The 27,171-nt window shown below is 49.4% G+C and overlaps 1 protein-coding gene across 2 annotated transcripts in view; it reads right to left on the reverse strand.

Annotated features, from left to right (window-relative positions):
* ATP2C2 (ATPase secretory pathway Ca2+ transporting 2) overlaps nucleotides 1-27,171 on the reverse strand; it is a 147,293-nt gene that overhangs the window by 70,683 nt on the left and 49,439 nt on the right. For both annotated transcript variants that reach the window (XM_063945715.1, XM_063945716.1), the window contains exons 2-7: nucleotides 19,033-19,143; nucleotides 17,166-17,282; nucleotides 13,661-13,750; nucleotides 11,152-11,187; nucleotides 10,317-10,378; nucleotides 8,913-9,021 (exon numbers count right to left, since the gene is read on the reverse strand). In XM_063945715.1, the coding sequence (XP_063801785.1) occupies nucleotides 8,913-9,021; nucleotides 10,317-10,378; nucleotides 11,152-11,187; nucleotides 13,661-13,750; nucleotides 17,166-17,282; nucleotides 19,033-19,143 (525 nt within the window). The remainder of the gene's footprint in view (nucleotides 1-8,912; nucleotides 9,022-10,316; nucleotides 10,379-11,151; nucleotides 11,188-13,660; nucleotides 13,751-17,165; nucleotides 17,283-19,032; nucleotides 19,144-27,171) is intronic.

A 27,171-nucleotide genomic window follows, 5' to 3' on the forward strand; every position in this document is an offset into this window, starting at 1 on the left:
GCCTCACATCCCCACCCTCCCCCGTAACACAGCGCCAAGTGCGTGATGATGCCTCACATCCCCACCCTCCCCAGTAACACAGCACTAAGTGCGTGATGATGCCTCACATCCCCACCCTCCCCAGTAACACAGCACTAAGTGCGTGATGATGCCTCACATCCCCACCCTCCCCAGTAACACAGCACTAAGTGCGTGATGAGGCCTCACATCCCCACCCTCCCCAGTAACGCAGCGCTAAGTGCGTGATGATGCCTCACATCCCCACCCTCCCCAGTAACTCAGCACTAAGTGCGTGATGATGCCTCACATCCCCACCCTCCCCAGTAACACAGCACTAAGTGCGTGATGATGCCTCACATCCCCCCCCTCCCCAGTAACACAGCGCTAAGTGCGTGATGAGGCCTCACATCCCCACCCTCCCCAGTAACACAGCGCTAAGTGCGTGATGATCCCTCATATCCCCACCCTCCCCAGTAACACAGCGCTAAGTGCGTGATGATGCCTCACATCCCCACCTTCCCCAGTAACACAGCACTAAGTGCGTGATGATGCCTCACATCCCCACCCTCCCCAGTAACACAGCACTAAGTGCGTGATGATGCCTCACATCCCCACCCTCCCCCGTAACACAGCGCCAAGTGCGTGATGATGCCTCACATCCCCACCCTCCCCAGTAACACAGCACTAAGTGCGTGATGATGCCTCACATCCCCACCCTCCCCAGTAACGCAGCACTAAGTGCGTGATGATGCCTCACATCCCCACCCTCCCCAGTAACTCAGCACTAAGTGCGTGATGATGCCTCACATCCCCACCTTCCCCAGTAACACAGCACTAAGTGCGTGATGATGCCTCACATCCCCACCCTCCCCCGTAACACAGCGCCAAGTGCGTGATGATGCCTCACATCCCCACCCTCCCCAGTAACACAGCGCTAAGTGCGTGATGATGCCTCACATCCCCATCCTCCCCAGTAACACAGCACTAAGTGCGTGATGATGCCTCACATCCCCACCCTCCCCAGTAACACAGCGCTAAGTGCGTGATGACGCCTCACATCCCCACCCTCCCCAGTAACACAGCGCTAAGTGCGTGATGATGCCTCACATCCCCACCCACCCCAGTAACACAGCGCTAAGTGCGTGATGATGCCTCACATCCCCACCCACCCCAGTAACACAGCGCTAAGTGCGTGATGATGCCTCACATCCCCACCCTCCCCAGTAACACAGCGCTAAGTGCGTGATGATGCCTCACATCCCCACCCACCCCAGTAACACAGCGCTAAGTGCGTGAGGAGGCCTCACATCCCCACCCTCCCCAGTAACACAGCGCTAAGTGCGTGATGATGCCTCACATCCCCACCCTCCCCAGTAACATAGCGCTAAGTGCGTGATGATGCCTCACATCCCCACCCTCCCCAGTAACACAGCACTAAGTGCGTGATGACGCCTCACATCCCCACCCTCCCAGGTAACACAGCGCTAAGTGCTTGATGATGCCTCACATCCCCACCCACCCCAGTAACACAGCGCTAAGTGCGTGATGATGCCTCACATCCCCACCCTCCCCAGTAACATAGCGCTAAGTGCGTGATGATGCCTCACATCCCCACCCTCCCCAGTAACACAGCGCTAAGTGCGTGATGATGCCTCACATCCCCACCCTCCCCAGTAACATAGCGCTAAGTGCGTGATGATGCCTCACATCCCCACCCTCCCCAGTAACACAGCGCTAAGTGCGTGATGATGCCTCACATCCCCACCCTCCCCAGTAACATAGCGCTAAGTGCGTGATGATGCCTCACATCCCCACCCTCCCCAGTAACACAGCGCTAAGTGCGTGATGATGCCTCACATCCCCATCCTCCCCTGTAACACAGCACTAAGTGCGTGATGATGCCTCACATCCCCACCCTCCCCAGTAACGCAGCACTAAGTGCGTGATGAGGCCTCACATCCCCACCCTCCCCAGTAACGCAGCACTAAGTGCGTGATGAGGCCTCACATCCCCACCCTCCCCAGTAACACAGCACTAAGTGCGTGATGAGGCCTCACATCCCCACCCTCCCCAGTAACACAGCGCTAAGTGCGTGATGATGCCTCACATCCCCACCCTCCCCAGTAACACAGCGCTAAGTGCGTGATGATGCCTCACATCCCCACCCACCCCAGTAACACAGCGCTAAGTGCGTGATGATGCCTCACATCCCCACCCTCCCCAGTAACACAGCACTAAGTGCGTGATGATGCCTCACATCCCCACCCACCCCAGTAACACAGCGCTAAGTGCGTGATGATGCCTCACATCCCCACCCTCCCCAGTAACGCAGCACTAAGTGCGTGATGATGCCTCACATCCCCACCCTCCCCAGTAACGCAGCACTAAGTGCGTGATGAGGCCTCACATCCCCACCCTCCCCAGTAACACAGCACTAAGTTCGTGATGATGCCTCACATCCCCACCCACCCCAGTAACACAGCGCTAAGTGCGTGATGATGCCTCACATCCCCACCCTCCCCAGTAACGCAGCACTAAGTGCGTGATGATGCCTCACATCCCCACCCTCCCCAGTAACGCAGCACTAAGTGCGTGATGAGGCCTCACATCCCCACCCTCCCCAGTAACACAGCACTAAGTGCGTGATGATGCCTCCCATCCCCACCCTCCCCAGTAACACAGCGCTAAGTGCGTGATGATGCCTCACATCCCCACCCTCCCCAGTAACGCAGTACTAAGTGCGTGATGATGCCTCACATCCCCACCCTCCCCAGTAACACAGCGCTAAGTGCGTGATGATGCCTCACATCCCCACCCTCCCCAGTAACGCAGCACTAAGTGCGTGATGAGGCCTCACATCCCCACCCTCCCCAGTAACGCAGCACTAAGTGCGTGATGATGCCTCACATCCCCACCCTCCCCAGTAACGCAGCACTAAGTGCGTGATGAGGCCTCACATCCCCACCCACTTTGCAGCAGGTAAGTTCTCGCTCAGCGGTACCCCAATTCAGGACTCTGGCAGATCAGGCAGCAATATCTGCGGATACACGAGACGGATGATGGGGCACATCTGTACAGGTGGACCCATGTATTATACAGTTTGGTAATATAATGCAGTTTATTGTCTGTTGGACGACACATGTGGATTAGCTTAGTATACACCCTGAAGTAGAACACTGCATTATACTATATACACGGAACAGATGGTAATAATACCGGTAAGAACGCCATTACAGATATATAATTACTCCTCTGTATGTGTAAGGAGTTGTAATCAGGATCTATTGTCTATCGGTGCGGGTTACCAGTTACTATTTATTCTTCGCATATTAGTGCCAGCTGCCTCACCATCAACACCCGGAAGTCAGCAGAATTACATCACTGTGTATTTAAAGGTCTTTGCGCCTTCCAATCACTTTGATGTATTACACCTCCTGCAGCTTTAACCTGAATGCACTGCTGTATCTCTCAGCCACGTCATTACATCATCAGCCAGAGCTGCCCGTTTGTGTTGCCCTGGGAAATTAAACAAAGCTGCTATCTTGATTGTTATATTATGTACACGATATTATATACAGAAAGGGTGTCAGATCTATCATACGACGCCGTTTGTACCACGCTCTGGTTGTGTATATATAAATCTCTGGTTCTCGGTCTAGTTTTATTGCAAGGCAAAGCATTAACCGCACTGCTGGCCGGTCAGTGACCTGAGCCTCGCACAGAGTAATGTGACTGGCGGACGCACTTGCATGAAAGGCTCCAGTGTCTGTTCCGCAGCGTCCCAAAAATAACTATTTCTCAGCTGATAACCACAGGATGGTTCCACATTTTTCCCCACAGTTCCCAAGTAGAGAGCACCCAACAGACTTCTGTGAAGAACTTTAAACACACTCAATCTAGCTAGCTCCAGGTGATCAGGTGACTGTCATGCACCAATCGCTGAGCGCCAATGTGCAACTTCACGCCGTATAGTATGAAATAACCAAGCTGAGATTAGTAAGAGACGACGGCCATGGCCAAGTAAATATGGCACTGTCACCAAACCCGCGCTTTTACTGCAGCTGCCGGGCTTAGGTAGTCATTCCGAGTTGATCGCACGTAGCAACCTTTTGCTGTTGGTGCGATCAACTTAACGCCGCCTATGGGGGAGTGTATTTTAGCATAGCAGGGCTGCGATCACTTGTGCAGCCCTGCTATGCTAAAAAAGTTTCCTGCAAAACAAGACCTGGGTCAGACCTACTTACCCTGTGCGACGGATCCAGCGACAAAGGTCCCAGGATTGACGTCAGACATCCGCTTTCCAAACGCCTGGATCCGCCTGCGTTCGCCTCACCACGCCTGGAAAACGGTGAGTAGCGTTTGCCGCTGCGATCACTTTCAGCGCTGCAGCGTCGCCAGGCAACGATGCGCATGAGCATTGCGGCTGCCGCGTAGCCGCAGTCCTGACCCATTCGCACCACAGCGAAGAACCGCTGCGTGCGAATGAGTCGGAATGACCCCCTTAGTAACACCCCATTCAGGGAGAAACCCATCACTAAACATGAGGGCACATGAACATAGCACCACACGAGTTACATAGAGCGGATTTACAAAGAAATAATTTACACATTGTCCACCGATCATCGCAGAGATCAGGTCACGGTAATGGATGACACCTCAATATAATACTACGGGCTTCCCACAAACTATTTATCGGTGAAAGGCGGCTGTTCTGGGGACCAGACATTTCCTGCCATGTGACTGCAAAAAAAATTTGTTCCGGGTCCTGGGTTACTCTATATTACACCTATAGCAGGGGTGGGGAACCTGCGGCCCTCCAGCTGTTGTTGAACTACACATCCCAGCAGGTCCTGCAACAGTTTTAGCATAGCCAAATAGCAAAACTGTAGCAAGGCATGATGGAATGTGTAGTTCAGCAACAGCTGGAGGGTCAAAGATTCCCCACCCCTAACCTATAGTCTAATAATAACTTTAACATTTTATAAGGCAGTAATAGTAACCGAACATTTATTTATTTCAAACTGAATATCATCTTCTGTGTTTAAACGGAGGATAATTTCATCATTAGGCCGGAACTCTGATTTCACACTGATTCTTTGCAGTAACAGCATTAAACCTAATCATAGGAGGCAGAATTAACGGAGTAACTGTAAACAGCCACAATGGGGTATATTTACTAAGCTCCCGATTTTGACCGAGATGCCGTTTTTTCATCAAAGTGTCATCTCGGTCAATCTCGGTCATTTACTAAACACTAATCACGGCAGTGATGAGGGCATTCGTAATTTTTTGCTAGTTCAGGTAAAAAATTACGAATGAATACACCATCGGTCAAATTACGCCTGTTTAGATACGAATCTCGGTCATTTACTAAGCAAAAAAACACAAAACACTGCCGTGAAAAATTACAATTCGCAAAAAAGTCCTAAAAAAAAACAGACCTGCTTTTTTTATTCGTGATTTGAGATGCATGCAGGGATCCATGAGATCCGTGCATGTATATCAATGGGAAGGGGTGGGAAAGTGTTTTTTGTTGTTAAAAAAAATTGCGTGGGGTCCCCCCTCCTAAGCATAACCAGCCTCGGGCTCTTTGAGCCGATCCTGGTTGCAGAAATATGGGGAAAAAAATGACAGGGGTTCCCCCATATTTAAGCAACCAGCATCGGGCTCTGCGCCTGGTCCTGGTCCCAAAAATACGGGGGACAAAAAGAGTAGGGGTCCCCCGTATTTTTAAAACCAGCACCGGGCTCCACTAGCTGGACAGATAATGCCACAGCCGGGGGTCACTTTTATACAGCGCCCTGCGGCCGTGGCATCAAAAATCCAACTAGTCACCCCTGGCCGGGGTACCCTGGGGGAGTGGGGACCCCTTCAATCAAGGGGTCCCCCCCCCCCAGCCACCCAAGGGCCAGGGGTGAAGCCCGAGGCTGTCCCCCCCCATCCAATGGGCTGCGGATGGGAGGGCTGATAGCCTTTGTTGTAAAATAAAAGATATTGTTTTTAGTAGCAGTACTACAAGTCCCAGCAAGCCTCCCCCGCATGCTTGTACTTGGAGAACCACAAGTACCAGCATGCGGCGGAAAAACGGGCCCGCTGGTACCTGTAGTACTACCACTAAAAAAATACCCAAAAAAACACAAGACACACACACCGTGAAAGTATAATTTTATTACATACATACACACATACATACATACTTACCTTATGTTCCCACGCAGGTCGGTCCTCTTCTCCAGTAGAATCCAAGGGGTACCTGTTGAAGAAATTCTACTCACCAGATCCAGTGGTCCAGGCTCCTCGGCAAATCCAGGGATAATCCACGTACTTGAATAAAACAAAAAAACGGTTGCCCGACCACGAACTGAAAGGTGACCCATGTTTGCACATGGGTCACCTTCCCACGAATGCCAGAAACCCACTTTGCCTTCTGGCTAAGTGGGTTTCTTCAGCCAATCAGGGAGTGCGACGTTGTAGCACTCTCCTGATCAGCTGTGTGCTGCTGTCCTCACTGACAGGCAGCACGCGGCAGTGTTACAATGTAGCGCCTATGCGCTACATTGTAACCAATGATGGGAACTTTCTGCTCAGCGGTGACGTCACTTTAGGTCAACCGCAGGGCAGAAAGTTCCCATCATTGGTTACAATGTAGCGCATAGGCGCTACATTGTAACACTGCCGTGTGCCGCCTGTCAGTGAAGACAGGAGCACACAGCTGATCAGGAGAGTGCTACAACGTCGCACTCCCTGATTGGCTGAAGAAACCCACTTAGCCAGAAGGCAAAGTGGGTTTCTGGCATTCGTGGGAAGGTGACCCATGTGCAAACATGGGTCACCTTTCAGTTCGTGGTCGGGCAACCGTTTTTTTGTTTTATTCAAGTACGTGGATTATCCCTGGATTTGCCGAGGAGCCTGGACCCCTGGATCTCGTGAGTATAATTTATTCAACAGGTACCCCTTGGATTCTACTGGAGAAGAGGACCGACCTGCGTGGGAACATAAGGTAAGTATGTATGTATGTATGTGTGTATGTATGTAATAAAATTATACTTTCACGGTGTGTGTGTCTTGTGTTTTTTGGGGTATTTTTTTAGTGGTAGTACTACAGGTACCAGCGGGCCCGTTTTTCCGCCGCATGCTGGTACTTGTGGTTCTCCAAGTACCAGCATGCGGGGGAGGCTTGCTGGGACTTGTAGTACTGCTACTAAAAACAATATCTTTTATTTTACAACAAAGGCTATCAGCCCTCCCATCCGCAGCCCATTGGATGGGGGGGGACAGCCTCGGGCTTCACCCCTGGCCCTTGGGTGGCTGGGGGGGGGGGACCCCTTGATTGAAGGGGTTCCCACTCCCCCAGGGTACCCCGGCCAGGGGTGACTAGTTGGATTTTTGATGCCACGGCCGCAGGGCGCTGTATAAAAGTGACCCCCGGCTGTGGCATTATCTGTCCAGCTGGTGGAGCCCGGTGCTGGTTTTAAAAATACGGGGGACCCCTACTCTTTTTGTCCCCCGTATTTTTGGGACCAGGACCAGGCGCAGAGCCCGATGCTGGTTGCTTAAATATGGGGGAACCCCTGTCATTTTTTTCCACATATTTCTGCAACCAGGATCGGCTCAAAGAGCCCGAGGCTGGTTATGCTTAGGAGGGGGGACCCCACGCATTTTTTTTAAAAAAATTACATTGTTTACTTTAAAAAAAAAAAAAAAAAAAACCCCAGCACGGATCACACAAATCCGGCCGAGATTGATTGTAAAAAAAAACGGCAGTGTTTTGCTAATCACTGCCGTTAAATTAGGTAAAAAAACACGAATGACATCGACATCGGAAGAAAAGAAAAACACGAATACGACAGCTTAGTAAATTAGTCGTAATCAATTCAAAAAGTTGCAGTTTTACACTGCCGATGTCATTCGTGATTGAACTTTGACCTATTTTCGGAAATTACGAATCTTAGTAAATATACCCCAATGTGTTAGACCTGCACAATGGGCCGTTTCAACGCCAAAACAACTATGGGCCTAATTCAGAGTTGATCGCAGCAGAAAATTTGTTAGCAGTTGGGCAAAACCATGTGCACTGCAGGGGGGGCAGATGTAACATGTGCAGAGAGAGTTAGATTTGGGTGGGGTGTGTTCAAACTGAAATCTTAATTGCAGTGTAAAAATAAAGCAGCCAGTATTTACCCTGCACAGAAACAAAATAACCCACCCAAATCTAACGCTCTCTGCACATGTTACATCTGCCCCCCTGCAGCGCACGAAGGGGGTCATTCAAACCTGATCACACGCTAGGATTTTTTGCTGCGCTGCGATCAGGTCAGAACTGCGCATGCATATACACCGCAATGCGCAGGCACGTCACACGGGTACAAAGCGGATCGTTGCGTTGTGCGATGGATTGTACGAAGAATCCATTCGCACAGCCGATCGCAAGGAGATTGACAGGAAGAAGGCGTTTGCGGGTGGCAACTGACCGTTTTCTGGGAGAGGTTGGAAAAACGCAGGCGTGTCCAAGCGTTTGCAGGGCGGGTGTCTGACATCAATTCCGGCACCAAACAGGCTGAAGTGATCGCAGCGGCTGAGTAAGTCCTGGGCAACTCAGAAACTCGGCTGCACATGCATTGCACACTTGCAAAGCAAAAATACACTCCCCTATGGGCGGCGACTATCTGCTCGCAGCAGTGCAAAAAACCCCTAACGAGCAATCAAGTCTGAATTAGGCACATGGTTTTGCCCAACTGCTAACAAATTTGCTGCTGCGATCAACTCTGAATTACCCCCTAGGTCACTACTGTGATTATCTGTTCAATGAAAAATGATTAACAGAGGGTGACGTCCAATCATCGCAGGTGGCTCTGAACATCACATAGCGAAGGTACCTCATTGGTGAATCCAGATTTGTATTTGGACATTACCTCTATCAGCCTGATGTCCGCTGGGACCCGGTCCCCGACTGCCAGACACACCACATCCCCCGGGACCAGCTCTCGGGCCAACAGGTGCTGCAATTTCCCTTCTCGGATACTGCGCAGAGAGACACAGCGCATTAACATACCGTGGGAACACACTCATGGCATATACAGTATATAGGTGAGGTACACATGGTGATCTGTAGCAATTATCTGTAGTAAGTAAATATTACATAATTATTGTTCCTGGAAGTCGCCCAGATTGCAAAAACTTTATATTTAATATGTGATCACATACTATCCCGCTATCTGCTTGATTTACTACACAGGGTTTATTTTATGCTCTGCTGGATAATGGGGAAATAATAAGTGTGAACTGGTCCGTGAAACATCCTTAATGATGTCAGATGTCAGATATATATGATTATCCATTGTACGTTGCATAGACCACAATCGTGAGAGCTTATAATGGTGTGGTGTGTGTGGGGGGGGTTACACCACTTCCTGGAGACAATACTGCAGGTAACAGGATCACTCAGAGGTTAGTTACAGGGTGTAACCAGCTATAGATAGGATCAGGGAACCAGGATAATGTTCCTGTATATATAACATAGGGGGTCATTCCAAGTTGTTCGCTCGTTGCCGATTTTCGCTATGCTGCGATTTGTTGCTAAAAGCGCATGCGCATGGTGCGCAGAGCGCATTCGCCAAGTTATTTAACACAAAACTTAGTAGATTTGCTGGTGTTCGTGCGGCGCTTTTCAGTCGCACTGCTGATCGGTGAATGATTGACAGGAAAGGGGCGTTTCTGGGTGGTAACTGAGCGTTTTCCGGGAGTGTGCTAAAAAACGCAGGCGTGTCAGGGAAAAACGCGGGAGTGTCTGGAGAAACGGGGAAGTGGCTGGCCGAACGCAGGGCGTGTTTGTGACGTCAAACCAGGAACTAAACGGACTGAGGTGATCGCAGTCTGTGAGTAGGTCTGGAGCTACTCAGAAACTGGAAGGAATTATTTAGTAGCAGTTCTGCTAATCTTTCGTTCGCTATTCTGCTAAACTAAGTTACACTCCCAGAGGGCGGCGGCCTAGCGTGTGCAATGCTGCTAAAAGCAGCTAGCGAGCGAACACCTCGGAATGACCACCATTATCCACAGCACCAGTATCATGTTATATAATGAATGGTGGAACTGTATTACCACAGCTGCAGTGTCTGGAAGGGTGCTGGATAACTGTGAGAAGGGGCCACAGTACTAGAAGCAGGGCCACCAAGACAAGAGTGAGGAACTAAACGTTCTACATGAATATAACGGGCCCTCTGGCTGTTCCTGGTTATGGGAAAGTCTTAGAACAAATGCAGGATGCAGTTTGGTCACATGACTGTACCGGGAACTCCGTGTTTCCGTGTACTACTCACCAATTACATTCTGGTGGAACCAGTTTGTTCAACTCTTCAAGAGACTTTTCTGAACGATATTCCTGGCAAAAATATAGGGACAATTAGACAACTACTTTCCCTACATGTTACTGCGCATTCCTGCACCTGTATCATACGGATAAAGCAGCGTCAGATTGCTGATCTGACGCTGAGTAAGAGAATGGGGTTTACACCAATGTGTCTCCTTACAGGTGTGTCGCTCTTACTAACATCTTACACTTATGATGGCGATATCTATATATGTGTGTACTACAGAGTAAATGGAACACGCTGATTCTTAGACTGCAGCAATGCACAGGTCACGATTGCCTCCTCCTGCCTTCCGGCCTCATGTGACCTTTTGGTTTATTGAATGTTACTAATAAAACTACGGAAGCACAAGACGTAGAGGACTTTGCACTATTCCACCAGTGCTATTAGATGCAACGTAAACTGAATATTTAATATCAACTGAGCTCATTTATACGTATATGTGCGTCCATACAGCAGAGTCTTTCCTATATAGGGGGCTTCGGGAAGTGCTTGGGGGTGACTCCATCCTTTCAGCGATGCCCTGGGGTACTGACATGTACTGTGGAGTACAGACGAGGCCATATCCCAATCCGACTAATAACATACATATATAAAGCACAGAGAATACAGAGTACTGAGAGCTTAGTAAATACTTGGCAGGGAAGCGGTGCAGGTAGATGTTTATTTTACAGGACAGTATGAGATAAGAACAATTTGTTCCTGTGTCAATACGCACAAACCCTAAATATATCCCGTATAAAATCCCTTTACAGGTACCCCTCCCAGACAGGAGAGTACTCACCTGCACAAAGGCCACTGTCACCACGATGAGGATTGCCTTAGGAGAAGACAAGGAGACAGGTTACTCATCAGACAACAGTAAGAGCTGAGCAGTACATTCCAGCGCTGGGCTGACAATAACGGAGCATGGGACGTGGTTACTCATCAGGCAACAGTAAGAGCTGCGCAGTACATTCCAGCGCTGGGCTGACAATAACGGAGCATGGGATGCGGTTACTCATCAGGCAACAGTAAGAGCTGTGCAGTACATTCCAGCGCTGGACTGACAATAACGGAGCATGGGACGCGGTTACTCATCAGGCAACAGTAAGAGCTGCGCAGTACATTCCAGCGCTGGACTGACAATAACGGAGCATGGGATGCGGTTACTCATCAGGCAAAAGTAAGAGCTGCGCAGTACATTCAAGCGCTGGGCTGACAATACCGGAGCATGGGACGTGGTTACTCATCAGGCAACAGTAAGAGCTGCGCAGTACATTCCAGCGCTGGGCTGACAATAACGGAGCATGGGATGCGGTTACTCATCAGGCAACAGTAAGAGCTGCGCAGTACATTCCAGCGCTGGGCTGACAATAACGGAGCATGGGACGTGGTTACTCATCAGGCAACAGTAAGAGCTGTGCGGTACATTCCAGCGCTGGGCTGACAATAATGGAGTATGGGAGGCGGTTACTCATCATACAACAGTAAGAGCTGCGCAGTACATTCCAGCGCTGGACTGACAATAACGGAGCATGGGACGTGGTTACTCATCAGGCAACAGTAAGAGCTGCGCAGTACATTCCAGCGCTGGGCTGACAATACCGGAGCATGGGATCTGGTTACTCATCAGGCAAAAGTAAGAGCTGCGCAGTACATTCAAGCGCTGGGCTGACAATACCGGAGCATGGGACGTGGTTACTCATCAGGCAACAGTAAGAGCTGCGCAGTACATTCCAGCGCTGGGCTGACAATACCGGAGCATGGGACGTGGTTACTCATCAGGCAACAGTAAGAGCTGCGCAGTACATTCCAGCGCTGGGCTGACAATAACGGAGCATGGGACGTGGTTACTCATCAGGCAACAGTAAGAGCTGTGCGGTACATTCCAGCGCTGGGCTGACAATAATGGAGTATGGGAGGCGGTTACTCATCATACAACAGTAAGAGCTGTGCGGTACATTTCAGCGCTGGGCAGACAATAACGGAGTATGGGGGGCGGTTACTCATCAGACAACAGTAAGAGCTGCGCAGTACATTCCAGAGCTGGGCTGACAATAACGGAGCATGGGATCTGGTTACTCATCAGACAACAGTAAGAGCTGCGCAGTACATTCCAGCGCTGGGCTGACAATAACGGAGCATGGGATCTGGTTACTCATCAGACAACAGTAAGAGCTGCGCAGTACATTCCAGAGCTGGGCTGACAATAACGCAGCATGGGATCTGGTTACTATATTTCTAGGTTTGTATGAATTTGGTGACAGACTTGGTGCAATAAACAGTAGGGTCAGGTCTGTGATCTATCATATGCCAGCTCCTACTGCTTGGAAACTACTGGAAAACTATTGTGCAGTCAGGTTGCAGCTATTGATCTCAGCTTCCACAGCACGCATGGAATACAGTCACTAGAGCAAATACAATGCACCACAATAACAGGACCTTTGTTAGCATCACATTATGTGGTTACCTGCAAAACGCTTTATAAAACTCTTATTTATCTCCTTTAAGAAATGCTGATCACCCTCTTCCTAAACATGGATGCAGCATTTCCATCTCTGCTCTTCCTAGCAAGCGGTAAGAAATGGCGTTCCCACGTTAGGCAATCTTGTAAGTCGTATCGCACAAAAACTGCGGAACTGTACCTGTACATGTGGCTAGAAGGAATGTATTACAAGATGTGCAAACGAGCCCTCCGACACTCGTACAACTGACGGAGACAAATGTCCGGGACCTCAGAGGTGGAGGGAGGGAGGGAGGGAGGGAAAGGTTCTGCTCCCCTGGCCTGGCAATGCAAGGGATATTCTGGTAACAGCACCCTCTCGCCCCATTCACCTTGTGCAAATTATCCCGTCCCAAATAATAGAATTGCGATGGAAAGCCCCGACGCTCCCTACTCTTCCCACAGGCTGGTGTAAGCCACTGCACCCTGATATTCACACAAAATGGTAAATAGCCACCGATGTTTTCTGTCCTGGATTGTAGAAGCTGTATAAATGTATTGCTGAACCCAAATGAGAATGAAGGTGAGCAGCCTGTCTCTGCCAGTAACCAACATGGCTGCCCGGGCAGCCGGTCTCTGCCAGTAACCAACATGGCTGCCCGGGCAGCCTGTCTCTGCCAGTAACCAACATGGCTGCCCGGGCAGCCGGTCTCTGCCAGTAACCAACATGGCTGCCCGGGCAGCCGGTCTCTGCCAGTAACCAACATGGCTGCCCGGGCAGTCTGTCTCTGCCAGTAACCAACATGGCTGCCCGGGCAGCCTGTCTCTGCCAGTAACCAACATGGCTGCCCGGCACTCGTCCACTTACCACAGTAATGCTGACTGCGTCCTCGTACTCCTTCGTTATGACGCTGACCAGGGCAGAGCCCAATAACAGCAGGATGAGGGGATTTGTAAACTGAGGAAATGAAGGGAAAGAAACCAATTATCTCAATGTTCTCTATAAACCCTCAATAATGCACCGTCACACGCTCATTAAAATAAACAGGCCGGGTATTATTAGCTGCATCCAGTACCTTAATGTCCTACTGAAAGGACTACAGGCAAATATGGAACCAAAGACTAGAGAAAAGAGCAGATGTCAATAGTGTCATGATGTTCAGAACCTTCGTGTGTAATAAATCCTAAGGGGGAGGTGTATGAAGCCTTCGAGAGAGAAAGTTGCCCAAAGCAGCCAATCAGCTGCTGTCATTTATCTAGCACAGTATTTGAACTGGCAGCAGCTGATTGGTTGCTTTAGGCAGCTTCTCCACTTTATCTCTCTCCAAAACCTGATACATCATTTGCACTACAGTCACATCGATGGTTAAGAGATAACTGGTCGTTAAGAGAGGAGCTGCATACTTAATACACATAATTGTTTTTCTTTATTCTGAATAAAGATAAAGGTCCAAATGAATCTCCAACCTAGTCATTGTTTTACTTTGCATAACTCTTACACACGGGGAGTCATTCCAAGTTGATGGCTAGCTGCATTTGTTCGCAGCGATTAGGCTAAAAAATTGCAGTTCTGCGGATGCGGTGCAATGCGCATGCGTATGCGGTGCAATGCGCATGCGTATGCGGTGCAATGCACACGCGCAACGTATGGGCACAACCAACGATGCCATTTTGCACAGAGTCTAGCGAAGCTTTTCAGTTGCACTGGTCGCCGCAGAGTGATTGACATGAAGTGGGCGTTTCTGGGTGGCAACTGACCGTTTTCAGGGAGTGTTCGGAAAAACACAGGCGTGCCAGGAAAAACGCAGGCGTGGCTGGGCGGGTGTATGATGTCAAATCCGGAACTGAACAGTCTGAAGTGATCGCAAGCGCTGAGTAGGTTTTGAGCTACTCTGAAACTACACGAAAAAATGTTTGCAGGCGCTCTGCGATACAACCGTTCGCACTTCTGCTAAGCTAAAATACACTCCCAGTGGGCGGCGGCATAGAGTTTGCACGGCTGCTAAAAACTGCTAGCGAGCGATCAACTCGGGATGACCCCCACTGTACGGTATTACAGGACATAAAAATACACTCAGCAAATAATGTTAAAATGTTGTACCAAAATAATGAAGAATGTAAAGTGCCGTTTCCAGCTAGTCGTGAGCGGTTGTTAAACAGGTAGGTCGTTAAGTGAGGAGCATCTGTAGATACAAGTTCAATAAGTAAGGTAACAAGACCTCTCACGTGTGTATTGCACTCTAATTTCCCACCAGGCCAGAGCATGTAGACCACAGCTTCCACTCATGGCCGTTAGACCACGCCTCATATCAGTCATACTGTCTCAGGTGTAAGATGGCGGGGCTGGTGGAAACATGGTCACACATTGAGGTGCGTAGTGTGATCAGATTTCTGTGTCTAAAGGGCACATCAGCAGCTGACATTCATCGCCAACTTGTCCAGGTGTACGGTGATAACGCCATCTCACGTTGCTGCAAACAGGCTTCGTATTGCTGCACGAAAACACCTGCCCACACTCAGCCAACCGCACGCGTGAGTTGTTACTGCGCTACTATTGGTAGGTACTGGACCATCCTGCCTACTGCCCTGGCCGGGCACCGAGTGATCTTCATCTGCATTTGTATCATCTCGATTAGACTACTGTAATGCCCTCTACCTTGGTCTCCCAGCAAAAGAATTGCACCGCTTACAGCTGGTGCAAAACACAGCGGCCAGGCTGTTATCCAACCAGCCACGTTCCAGCCACATAACACACATCCTCTACTCCCTTCACTGGCTGCCTGTAAGATGGCGCATCATCTCCAAGATTGGCTTACTGAGTTTCAAAGCCCTACATGACCAGGGCCCAAGGTACCTGAAGCAGCTACTGACCCCATACTGCCCCACTCCATTACTGCGATCTGTAGATGAAGGACTTTTAGCAGCACCTAGAATCTCCCGTAATTCATCTGGGGGTGGAGCTTTTAGTCATGCGGCTCTGACTCTATGGAACTCACTTCCCCGCACAGTGCGAGAGGCCCCAACTATAGAATCCTTCAAAAGTAGACTCAAGACTTTCCTGTTTACTCAGCATTTCCATAATGTCCCTTAAGTATCTCCATGCTTCTGTATTTTATGAAAAGCGGCTCTGTACTTCATTATTTTCTGTACTATATTATGCTATGTATCTGTAAAGCGCCTTGAGTCCTATTGGAGAAAGAGCGCTATATAAATAGAATTATTATTATCTCTTTGGACCACTGAAGAAGCACCCGAGTGACAGGCAACAGACGGTGAAGCTCAGCAAGCCGCCATGTCCTGGCTTCAGGAACTGGACACCGATTTCTTCTATGTTGGGATGGATGCCTTGGGGTAACATCGGAACAAATGCTTAGACAAACATGGGGACTATATGGAAAAAATAATCTGTACCCAGGCCATACGATTGATTATACGTGTATGTACGAGTTACATAAATATACGCAGTGAGAGGTATTGTTACCTTATTTATTGAACCACCATCGTACATACTTTTCTCATGAATGTGGGATCCATTGGTCAGCCTCTAGGCCTAGGATCTACTAACACAAAGTTCCTCAGCGATCTCGTTAATCACTATCTCATCCTACCTCCGTTCTAGAGGCACAAGGTGTCGGTCATTTCTTATTGCATAAAGGATCATCTACCATTTAAGTACAATTCGCCTCCAATCTCTATTCCATAGATGTGCTTTTGCCTGTGCTATAATATCATAGCGAAACAGCTTGCACAACATTGTAGCACTATGGGGGTCATTCCGAGTCGATCGCTCGCTAGCTAGTTTTAGCAGCCGTGCAAACGCTATGCCGCCGCCCACTGGAGAGTGTATTTTAGCTTAGCAGAAGTGCGAACGCACGTGCAGCCGAGCTCTGCAAAAACAGTTTGTGCAGTTTCAGAGTAGCTCTGAACCTACTCAGCGCTTGCGATCACTTCAGCCTATTCCTGACCGGATTTGACGTCAAACACCCAGCCACGCCTGCATTTTTTCAGACACGCCTGCGTTTTTGTAAACACTCCCTGAAAACGGTCAGTTGACACCCAGAAACCCCCCTTCCTGTCGATCTTCTTGCGGCCGTTAGTGCGACTGAAAACTTTGCTAGAACCTGTGCAAAACAACAAATGCCTTTGTACCCGTACGTCACGCGTGCGCATTGCGGTGCATACGCTGCGCAGAAATGCCGATTTTTAGCCTATTCGCTGCGCTGCGAACAACGGCAGCTAGCGATCAACTCGGAATGATCCCCTATATGCTGTGCTGTTATGCCATATGCTCCATATTACTGTACATTCAACTGTGGGATGATATGGGAAGAGAAGACAGGATGCCTCAGTGGCTCCATAGTAATGTATCGCACCTGTCCCAGGTACTTCCTCCACACGGGATCCGTATTCTCAACCTGAAACTCGTTCCAGCCATGTTTCACCCTGCGCTGGAGCACCGAGCACTCTGACAGTCCGCTCTCTGTATTCACCTACACGGGAGAGATAGTGTGATGAGCGCACAATCCAGACACGGTAATAAGATATCACTGAGCCCTGACAGCCGCTATAGAGGGAAGTGAGGCATTATAATGTGCTTCCTCATGTATAATCCCTGCACATACTCTATGCACTATACTACATGCACCGTGCGGGGCGTATCACAGATATAGGGTCAGGCCACATAATGGCCGCTCAGTCCGCAGAGGGTGTATATGTTCTGGTGGGATCCCCAAGGCTTTGCATCTGCTTGCCATTGCTCCTGAATACAGCCCAGAGGCTGCGTCGGCTGGGCTGTCAGCGGTGACAAGTCCCTGGATTATAACTTTTAAGAAGAGGACCGATCTACACCGGATTCTTTGTAAGTATAATTTTATTTACAGGTACCGCTGGATTCTACTGGACAAGAGGACCGAGTGCTTCGGGTCAACATAGGTAAGTATGTGTGTATGTAAGTGTGCATGTATGTACATTAAAGTTTTACTGTCACGGTGTGCGTGTTTTGTTTTTATTTGTTTTGTTTTTTTGTAGTAGAACTACAGGTACCAGCGGGCCCGTTTTCCCCCCCACATGCTGGTAATTGTGGTTCTCCAAGTACCAGCTTGCGGGGGAGGCTTGCTGGGACTTGTAGTTCTGCTACAAAAAACAATATTCTTTTTTTTACACAAAAGGCTATCAGCCTCCCATCCACCGCCCACGGATGGGGGGACAGCCTCGGGCTTCACCCCTGGTCCTTGGGTGGCTGGAGGAAGGGGTCCTTTTTTTTAAGGGGTCCCCACTCCTCCAGGGTACCCCGGCCAGGGGTGACTAGTTGGGGATTTAATGCTAGGGCCGCCGGGACCAATATAAAAGTGTACCCCGGCTGTGGCATTATCTCTCTGACTAGTGGAGCCCGGCGGCGCTGGTGGTAAAAATACGGGGGACCCCTACATTTTTTGTCCCCCATATTTTTGTCCCCAGTCAGTTTATTCCCTGTACTTTTACAACCAGGACCAGCTCAAAGAGCCTGAGGCTGGTTATGCTTAGGAGGGGGGACCCCACGCAAATTTTTCTTTACATTTTTACACTAAATAGACCCTTTCCCATAGATAACCATGCACAGATCTCACTGATCTGTGCATGATAATCCAAACTCGCCAGGAAAAGCAGGTCTATTTTTTTGCTGCTTTTCTTTAACGAATCGCAAAAAAATACACCCGCAATTGAGCATTCAGAGACTAACACCCAAATACGAATGAATAGTAAATTCCCGTGTTGTATGAACAAAAAGCCGCGTTTGACCGATGGGCTATTCAATCGTATTTCTGAACTTTGCCGTCAAAACCATTACAAATAGTCCAAACACTGCCGAGATTTGTACTTAGTAAATTCCTTTGTTGCCACTTAGAAAAACAAAAACAAAAAAAATCGAATAAAAATCGGAACTTTAGTAAATAAACCCCCAGGAGTCTGCGGTGTTCTGAAATACAATGAGTTTCAATCATATACTGTATTATTTACAGATGAATTGGCTTTTTACGCCTGGTCTATGGCTGTCAGGGCGGCCAGGAACTAGACGCCTGATAATTACCCTCTAATACAAACACAAGCAATGATGGATCATCTAAAGGCTAAACTCCGTGTCACATAATGACTTATCTTTATGGTGAATATAAACCTTGTAACAGGATTATCGATTAGGGGTAACAATTAGAGCTTTATCTCGTCGTTTTTAATTCTCTTCTTAATGAAGTAAATACTCACGTGTAAATATTTTATTAAGTTGTCCTCGCTAAGGCGGCTGGCTTCTTTGGAGGGTAGCGGCGTAAGCTCGTCATCTTGTTCCACGGATTTCAGCTCGCACTGCTCTTCTGCCTGTATACGGGGAAAGGAAGAGAGTTGTTGGTAAATACGTGCAGATAGAAGACCCCACTGGCCTGATCATCAGTAATTATCAGAGACGGCGCACTTATTACAGAGCGAGTTAGGAAGAGACAGTATTTCAGTACAGCTTATTACGTGGCTTAGAGTCAATCAATTGCCGTAAACTGCGTTCTCAGGAATAAAACCTTATTTATTATTAACGCTTACTTACTGTACAATTATGCCAAGATACTCGGCGACGGTACACCTTTATATTAAACGCTTTTCATGAGACGGATCATTCTAGTAGGAATCTAGAAAGAAACTCGGAGGAATTACAACCCCCATCGTGTCCTGTGTGCCAAGTCTGATTATCATTTTAAATGCTTGTTTCCTATGGGGATTACCTCCTAACGCTAGGAATAAAGTGGCTTCTCCGCATTACCTGGATCAGAAAAGAAAGTTGTGTGGCTGTTTGTAATGTGATAATTATCAGCGTATTACAGATGACCTCTACCTAGAACGTTCATTCTGACCTTTTCTACCAGTTTACAAACGGCACCTTCGGTTATCACTAAAGTGCTGAATAAATATGTACTATTGTGTGCGGTCAGCGCCATATTACCGACCGGCACGTGCTTCATCTCCACCCTGACTAGGAGCTCTGCGGGGCAATCGTTCCTACAGGAGGTATACAGGAGATATGACCTCCGGTCAGAGTATGGACAGGCCCCTATATATAGCTGGGTGCATTACATATTCAGGCCCCTATATATAGCTGGGTGCATTAAATACTGTCCGGTCAGAGTATGGACAGGCCCCTATATATAGTTGGCTGCATTACATATTCAGGCCCCTATATATAGCTGGGTGCATTAAATACTGTCCGGTCAGAGTATGGACAGGCCCCTATATATAGCTGGGTGCATTACATACTCTCCGGTCAGAGTATGGACAGGCCCCTATATGTAGCTGGGTGCATTAAATACTGTCCGGTCAGAGTATGGATAGGCCCCTATATATAGCTGGCTGCATTACATATTCAGGCCCCTATATATAGCTGGGTGCATTAAATACTGTCCGGTCAGAGTATGGACAGGCCCCTATATATAGTTGGCTGCATTACATATTCAGGCCCCTATATATAGCTGGGTGCATTACATACTCTCCGGTCAGAGTATGGATAGGCCCCTATATATAGCTGGCTGCATTACATATTCAGGCCCCTATATATAGCTGGGTGCATTAAATACTGTCCGGTCAGAGTATGGACAGGCCCCTATATATAGCTGGGTGCATTACATACTCTCCGGTCAGAGTATGGACAGGCCCCTATATGTAGCTGGGTGCATTAAATACTGTCCGGTCAGAGTATGGATAGGCCCCTATATATAGCTGGCTGCATTACATATTCAGGCCCCTATATATAGCTGGGTGCATTACATACACTCCGGTCAGAGTATGGATAGGCCCCTATATGTAGCTGGGTGCATTAAATACTGTCCGGTCAGAGTATGGATAGGCCCCTATATATAGCTGGCTGCATTACATATTCAGGCCCCTATATATAGCTGGGTGCATTACATACACTCCGGTCAGAGTATGGACAGGCCCCTATATGTAGCTGGGTGCATTAAATACTGTCCGGTCAGAGTATGGACAGGCCCCTATATATAGCTGGCTGCATTACATATTCAGGCCCCTATATATAGCTGGGTGCATTACATACTCTCCGGTCAGAGTATGGATAGGCCCCTATATATAGCTGGCTGCATTACATATTCAGGCCCCTATATATAGCTGGGTGCATTAAATACTGTCCGGTCAGAGTATGGACAGGCCCCTATATATAGCTGGGTGCATTACATACTCTCCGGTCAGAGTATGGATAGGCCCCTATATGTAGCTGGGTGCATTAAATACTGTCCGGTCAGAGTATGGATAGGCCCCTATATATAGCTGGGTGCATTACATATTCAGGCCCCTATATATAGCTGGGTGCATTACATACACTCCGGTCAGAGTATGGACAGGCCCCTATATGTAGCTGGGTGCATTAAATACTGTCCGGTCAGAGTATGGACAGGCCCCTATATATAGCTGGCTGCATTACATATTCAGGCCCCTATATATAGCTGGGTGCATTACATACACTCCGGTCAGAGTATGGACAGGCCCCTATATGTAGCTGGGTGCATTAAATACTGTCCGGTCAGAGTATGGACAGGCCCCTATATATAGCTGGCTGCATTACATATTCAGGCCCCTATATATAGCTGGGTGCATTACATACTCTCCGGTCAGAGTATGGACAGGTACCTATATATAGCTTGCTGCATTACATATTCAGGCCCCTATATATAGCTGGGTGCATTACATACTCTCCGGTCAGAGTATGGACAGGTACCTATATGTAGCTGGGTGCATTACATACCACAGTTTTCTCATGCGGGCGTACTGTACTGCATCACTTTCCCTAAAGGCGGTACTCTCAGTAATAGTATTACCCAATGTTTTCTCATGCAGGGGAGTGTACTGTAGCACTTTCCCTAAATGCAGTACTCTCAGCTATAGTATTACCCACTGTTTTCTCCTACGGGGGAGTGTACTGTAGCATTTCCCTAAAGGCGGCACTCACAGTACAGTCCCCCATGGGAGAAAACAGTGGTAATGCTGTAGCTGAGAGTGCCGCCTTTAGGGAAAGTGCTACAGTACACTCCCCCGCATAAGAAAACAGTGGTAGTGCTGCAGCTGAGTGTACCGCCTTTAGGGAAAGTATTACAGTACAGTCCAATGTGTGATGAAACAGTGGGCAATACTGTTGCTGAGAGTACCGCCTTTAGAAAAAGTGCTACAGTACAGTCCCCCATGGGAGAAAACAGTGGTAATGCTGTAGCTGAAGCACTTTTCCTAAAGGCGGTACTCTCAGCGACAGTATTGCCCACTGTTTCATCACACATTGGACTGTACTGTAATACTTTCCCTAAAGGCGGTACACTCAGCTGCAGCACTACCACTGTTTTCTTATGCGGGGGAGTGTACTGTAGCACTTTCCCTAAAGGCGGTACTCTCAGCAACAGTATTACCCACTGTTTTCTCCTACGTTGAGTGTACTGTAGCATTTCCCTAAAGGCGGCACTCTCAGCTACAGCATTACCACTGTTTTCTCCAATGGGGGACTGTATTGTAGCACTTTTCCTAAAGGCGGTACTCTCAGCTATAGCATTACCACTGTTTTCTCCCATGGGGGACTGTATTGTAGCACTTTTCCTAAAGGCGGTACTCTTAGCTTCAGTATTACCCACTGTTTCATCACTCAGCGGACTGTACTGTAATACTTTCCCTAAAGGCGGCACTCTCAGCTACAGCATTACCCACTGTGTTCTCATGTGGGGGAATGTACTGTAACACTTTCCCTAAAGACGGTACTTTGCTACAGCATTACCACTGTTTTCTCATGCGGGAGACTGTACTGTACAGTACTTTCCCTAAAGGCGGTACTCTTAGTTACAGCATTACCACTGTTTTCTTATACGGGGGAGTGTACTGTAGCCCTTTTCCAAACGACGGGACTCTCAGCTACAGTATTACCACGGTTTTCTCATACAGGGAACTCTACTGCATCACTTTCCCTAAAGGCTTGTACTCTCAGCTAGAGTATTTACCACGGTTCCCTCTCGCAGGGGACTGTAATGTAGCACTTTTCCACAACTAAAAAAATTCCCCAATGGAGTCATAAACTTCCACTGAAGTGAGTTAGAAAATACTTTTGTTCTTATAAGATCCCTAGCACATATAGAAATCTATACATATATATATATATATATATATATATATATATATATATATATATATACACATATACACACACATATACATACATACATACATACATACATATACACAGACTACGTGCTACCACACAGCACCAACACTTTATGCCACATACCTCAGCAGTATATTCATGTTTATTTCCTTCAAGCCATTCCCTATTGTGTCCTAAGCCAAAGTCACTTATGTTTGTACTGCACTGAACACACCGGAGGAATGCGGCACCATACAGGCGCTGCCCCACCTCACAAAGCGTATAAAGGAGAAGGTAAGTCAGGGTTTTTGCGCAGGATACGGACAAGCGGGCTGGAAGAATGTGCATAGTTTATGTAATGGGAGCAGAGACCGGCTGACATCCATCAGAGGTATCTGACAGACAAGGAAGTCTCATAACAAATGACAGGAAACGTTTAACTCTCTCCTGCCCCAGGGGAATTATATACACCTCTGATCATCTCAGCCCTCCCACCCCCATTCCCAGGTCAGGCACATAACAGGCGTCTCAGGGGAAGGCCATATACCTATTATTCAGCAAGCGCTGGCAGGAATCACCCAGAATTACTGTAGTCAGAGGATGGAGATGGTCACACGCCATATAAATAGCCAGTGGTAGGGATCACCCATTATTCTGGTAGTCAGAGGGAGGGGAGACGCAGGGTAGGGATCACCCATATTATGGTAGTCAGAGGGAGGGGAGACGCAGGGTAGGGATCACCCATTATTCAGGTAGTCAGAGGGAGGGGAGACGCAGGATAGGGATCACCCATATTCTGGTAGTCAGAGGGAGGGGAGACGCAGGGTAGGGATCACCCATATTCTGGTAGTCAGAGAGAGGGGAGACGCAGGGCAGGGATCACCAATATTATGGTAGTCAGAGGGAGGGGAGACGCAGGGTAGGGATCACCCAATATTCAGGTAGTCAGAGGGAGGGGAGACGCAGGGTAGGGATCACCCATATTCTGGTAGTCAGAGAGAGGGGAGACGCAGGGTAGGGATCACCCACATTCTGGTAGTCAGAGGGAGGGGAGACGCAGGGTAGGGCTCTCCCATTATTCTGGTAGAGTGAGGGGAGACGCAGGGTAGGGATCACCCATATTCTGGTAGTCAGAGGGAGGGGAGACGCAGGGTAGGGATCACTCATATTCTGGTAGTCAGAGGGAGGGGAGACGCAGGGTAGGGATCACTCATATTCTGGTAGTCAGAGGGAGGGGAGACGCAGGGTAGGGATCACCCATATTCTGGTAGTCAGAGGGAGGGGAGACGCAGGGTAGGGATCACCCATATTCTGGTAGTCAGAGGGAGGGGAGACGCAGGGTAGGGATCACCCATTATTCTGGTAGTCAGAGGGAGGGGAGACGCAGGGTAAGGATCACCCATTATTCTGGTAGACAGAGGGAGGGGAGACGCAGGGTAGGGATCACCCATATTCTGGTAGTCAGAGGGAGGGGAGACGCAGGGTAGGGATCACCCATATTCTGGTAGTCAAAGGGAGGGGAGACGCAGGGTAGGGATCACCCATTATTCTGGTAGTCAGAGGGAGGGGAGACGCAGGGTAGGGATCACCCATATTCTGGTAGACAGAGGGAGGGGAGACGCAGGGTAGGGATCACCCATATTCTGGTAGTCAGAGGGAGGGGAGACGCAGGGTAGGGATCACCCATATTCTGGTAGTCAGAGGGAGGGGAGACGCAGGGTAGGGATCTCCCATAATTCTGGTAGAGTGAGGGGAGACGCAGGGTAGGGATCACCCATATTCTGGTAGTCAGAGGGAGGGGAGACGCAGGGTAGGGATCACTCATATTCTGGTAGTCAGAGGGAGGGGAGACGCAGGGTAGGGATCACCCATATTCTGGTAGTCAGAGGGAGGGGAGACGCAGGGTAGGGATCACTCATATTCTGGTAGTCAGAGGGAGGGGAGACGCAGGGTAGGGATCACCCATTATTCTGGTAGTCAGAGGGAGGGGAGACGCAGGGTAAGGATCACCCATTATTCTGGTAGACAGAGGGAGGGGAGACGCAGGGTAGGGATCACCCATATTCTGGTAGTCAGAGGGAGGGGAGACGCAGGGTAGGGATCACCCACATTCTGGAAGTCAGAGGGAGGGGAGATGCAGGGTAGGGATCTCCCATTATTCTGGTAGAGTGAGGGGAGATGCAGGGTAGGGATCACCCATATTCCGGTAGTCAGAGGGAGGGGAGACGCAGGGTAGGGATCACTCATATTCTGGTAGTCAGAGGGAGGGGAGACGCAGGGTAGGGATCACTCATATTCTGGTAGTCAGAGGGAGGGGAGACGCAGGGTAGGGATCACCCATATTCTGGTAGTCAGAGGGAGGGGAGACGCAGGGTAGGGATCACCCATATTCTGGTAGACAGAGGGAGGGGAGACGCAGGGTAGGGATCACCCATATTCTGGTAGTCAGAGGGAGGGGAGACGCAGGGTAGGGATCACCCATATTCTGGTAGTCAGAGGGAGGGGAGACGCAGGGTAGGGATCTCCCATTATTCTGGTAGAGTGAGGGGAGACGCAGGGTAGGGATCACCCATATTCTGGTAGTCAGAGGGAGGGGAGACGCAGGGTAGGGATCACCCATATTCTGGTAGTCAGAGGGAGGGGAGACGCAGGGTAGGGATCTCCCATAATTCTGGTAGAGTGAGGGGAGACGCAGGGTAGGGATCACCCATATTCTGGTAGTCAGAGGGAGGGGAGACGCAGGGTAGGGATCACTCATATTCTGGTAGTCAGAGGGAGGGGAGACGCAGGGTAGGGATCACCCATATTCTGGTAGTCAGAGGGAGGGGAGACGCAGGGTAGGGATCACCCATATTCTGGTAGTCAGAGGGAGGGGAGACGCAGGGTAGGGATCACCCATTATTCTGGTAGTCAGAGGGAGGGGAGACGCAGGGTAAGGATCACCCATTATTCTGGTAGACAGAGGGAGGGGAGACGCAGGGTAGGGATCACCCATATTCTGGTAGTCAGAGGGAGGGGAGACGCAGGGTAGGGATCACCCACATTCTGGAAGTCAGAGGGAGGGGAGATGCAGGGTAGGGATCTCCCATTATTCTGGTAGAGTGAGGGGAGATGCAGGGTAGGGATCACCCATATTCCGGTAGTCAGAGGGAGGGGAGACGCAGGGTAGGGATCACTCATATTCTGGTAGTCAGAGGGAGGGGAGACGCAGGGTAGGGATCACCCATATTCTGGTAGTCAGAGGGAGGGGAGACGCAGGGTAGGGATCACCCATATTCTGGTAGACAGAGGGAGGGGAGACGCAGGGTAGGGATCACCCATATTCTGGTAGTCAGAGGGAGGGGAGACGCAGGGTAGGGATCTCCCATTATTCTGGTAGAGTGAGGGGAGACGCAGGGTAGGGATCACCCATATTCTGGTAGTCAGAGGGAGGGGAGACGCAGGGTAGGGATCACTCATATTCTGGTAGTCAGAGGGAGGGGAGACGCAGGGTAGGGATCACCCATATTCTGGTAGTCAGAGGGAGGGGAGACGCAGGGTAGGGATCACCCATATTCTGGTAGTCAGAGGGAGGGGAGACGCAGGGTAGGGATCACCCATTATTCTGGTAGTCAGAGGAAGGGGAGATGCAGGGTAGGGATCACCCATTATTCTGGTAGACAGAGGGAGGGGAGACGCAGGGCAGGGATCACCCATTATTTTGGTAGACAGAGGGAGGGGAGACGCAGGGCAGGGATCACCCATTATTCTGGTAGTCAGAGGGAGGGGAGATGCAGGGTAGGGATCACCCATATTCTGGTAGACAGAGGGAGGGGAGACGCAGGGTAGGGATCACCCATATTCTGGTAGTCAGAGGGAGGGGAGACGCAGGGTAGGGATCACCCATATTCTGGTAGTCAGAGGGAGGGGAGACGCAGGGTAGGGATCACCCATTATTCTGGTAGTCAGAGGGAGGGGAGATGCAGGGTAGGGATCACCCATTATTCTGGTAGACAGAGGGAGGGGAGACGCAGGGCAGGGATCACCCATTATTCTGGTAGTCAGAGGGAGGGGAGATGCAGGGTAGGGATCACCCATATTCTGGTAGACAGAGGGAGGGGAGACGCAGGGTAGGGATCACCCATATTCTGGTAGTCAGAGGGAGGGGAGACGCAGGGTAGGGATCACCCATTATTCTGGTAGAGTGAGGGGAGACACAGGGTAGGGATTACCCATATTCTGGTAGTCAGAGGGAG

Source organism: Pseudophryne corroboree, chromosome 11 (genome assembly GCF_028390025.1).
Source record: "Pseudophryne corroboree isolate aPseCor3 chromosome 11, aPseCor3.hap2, whole genome shotgun sequence".
Lineage (NCBI taxonomy): Eukaryota > Metazoa > Chordata > Amphibia > Anura > Myobatrachidae > Pseudophryne > Pseudophryne corroboree.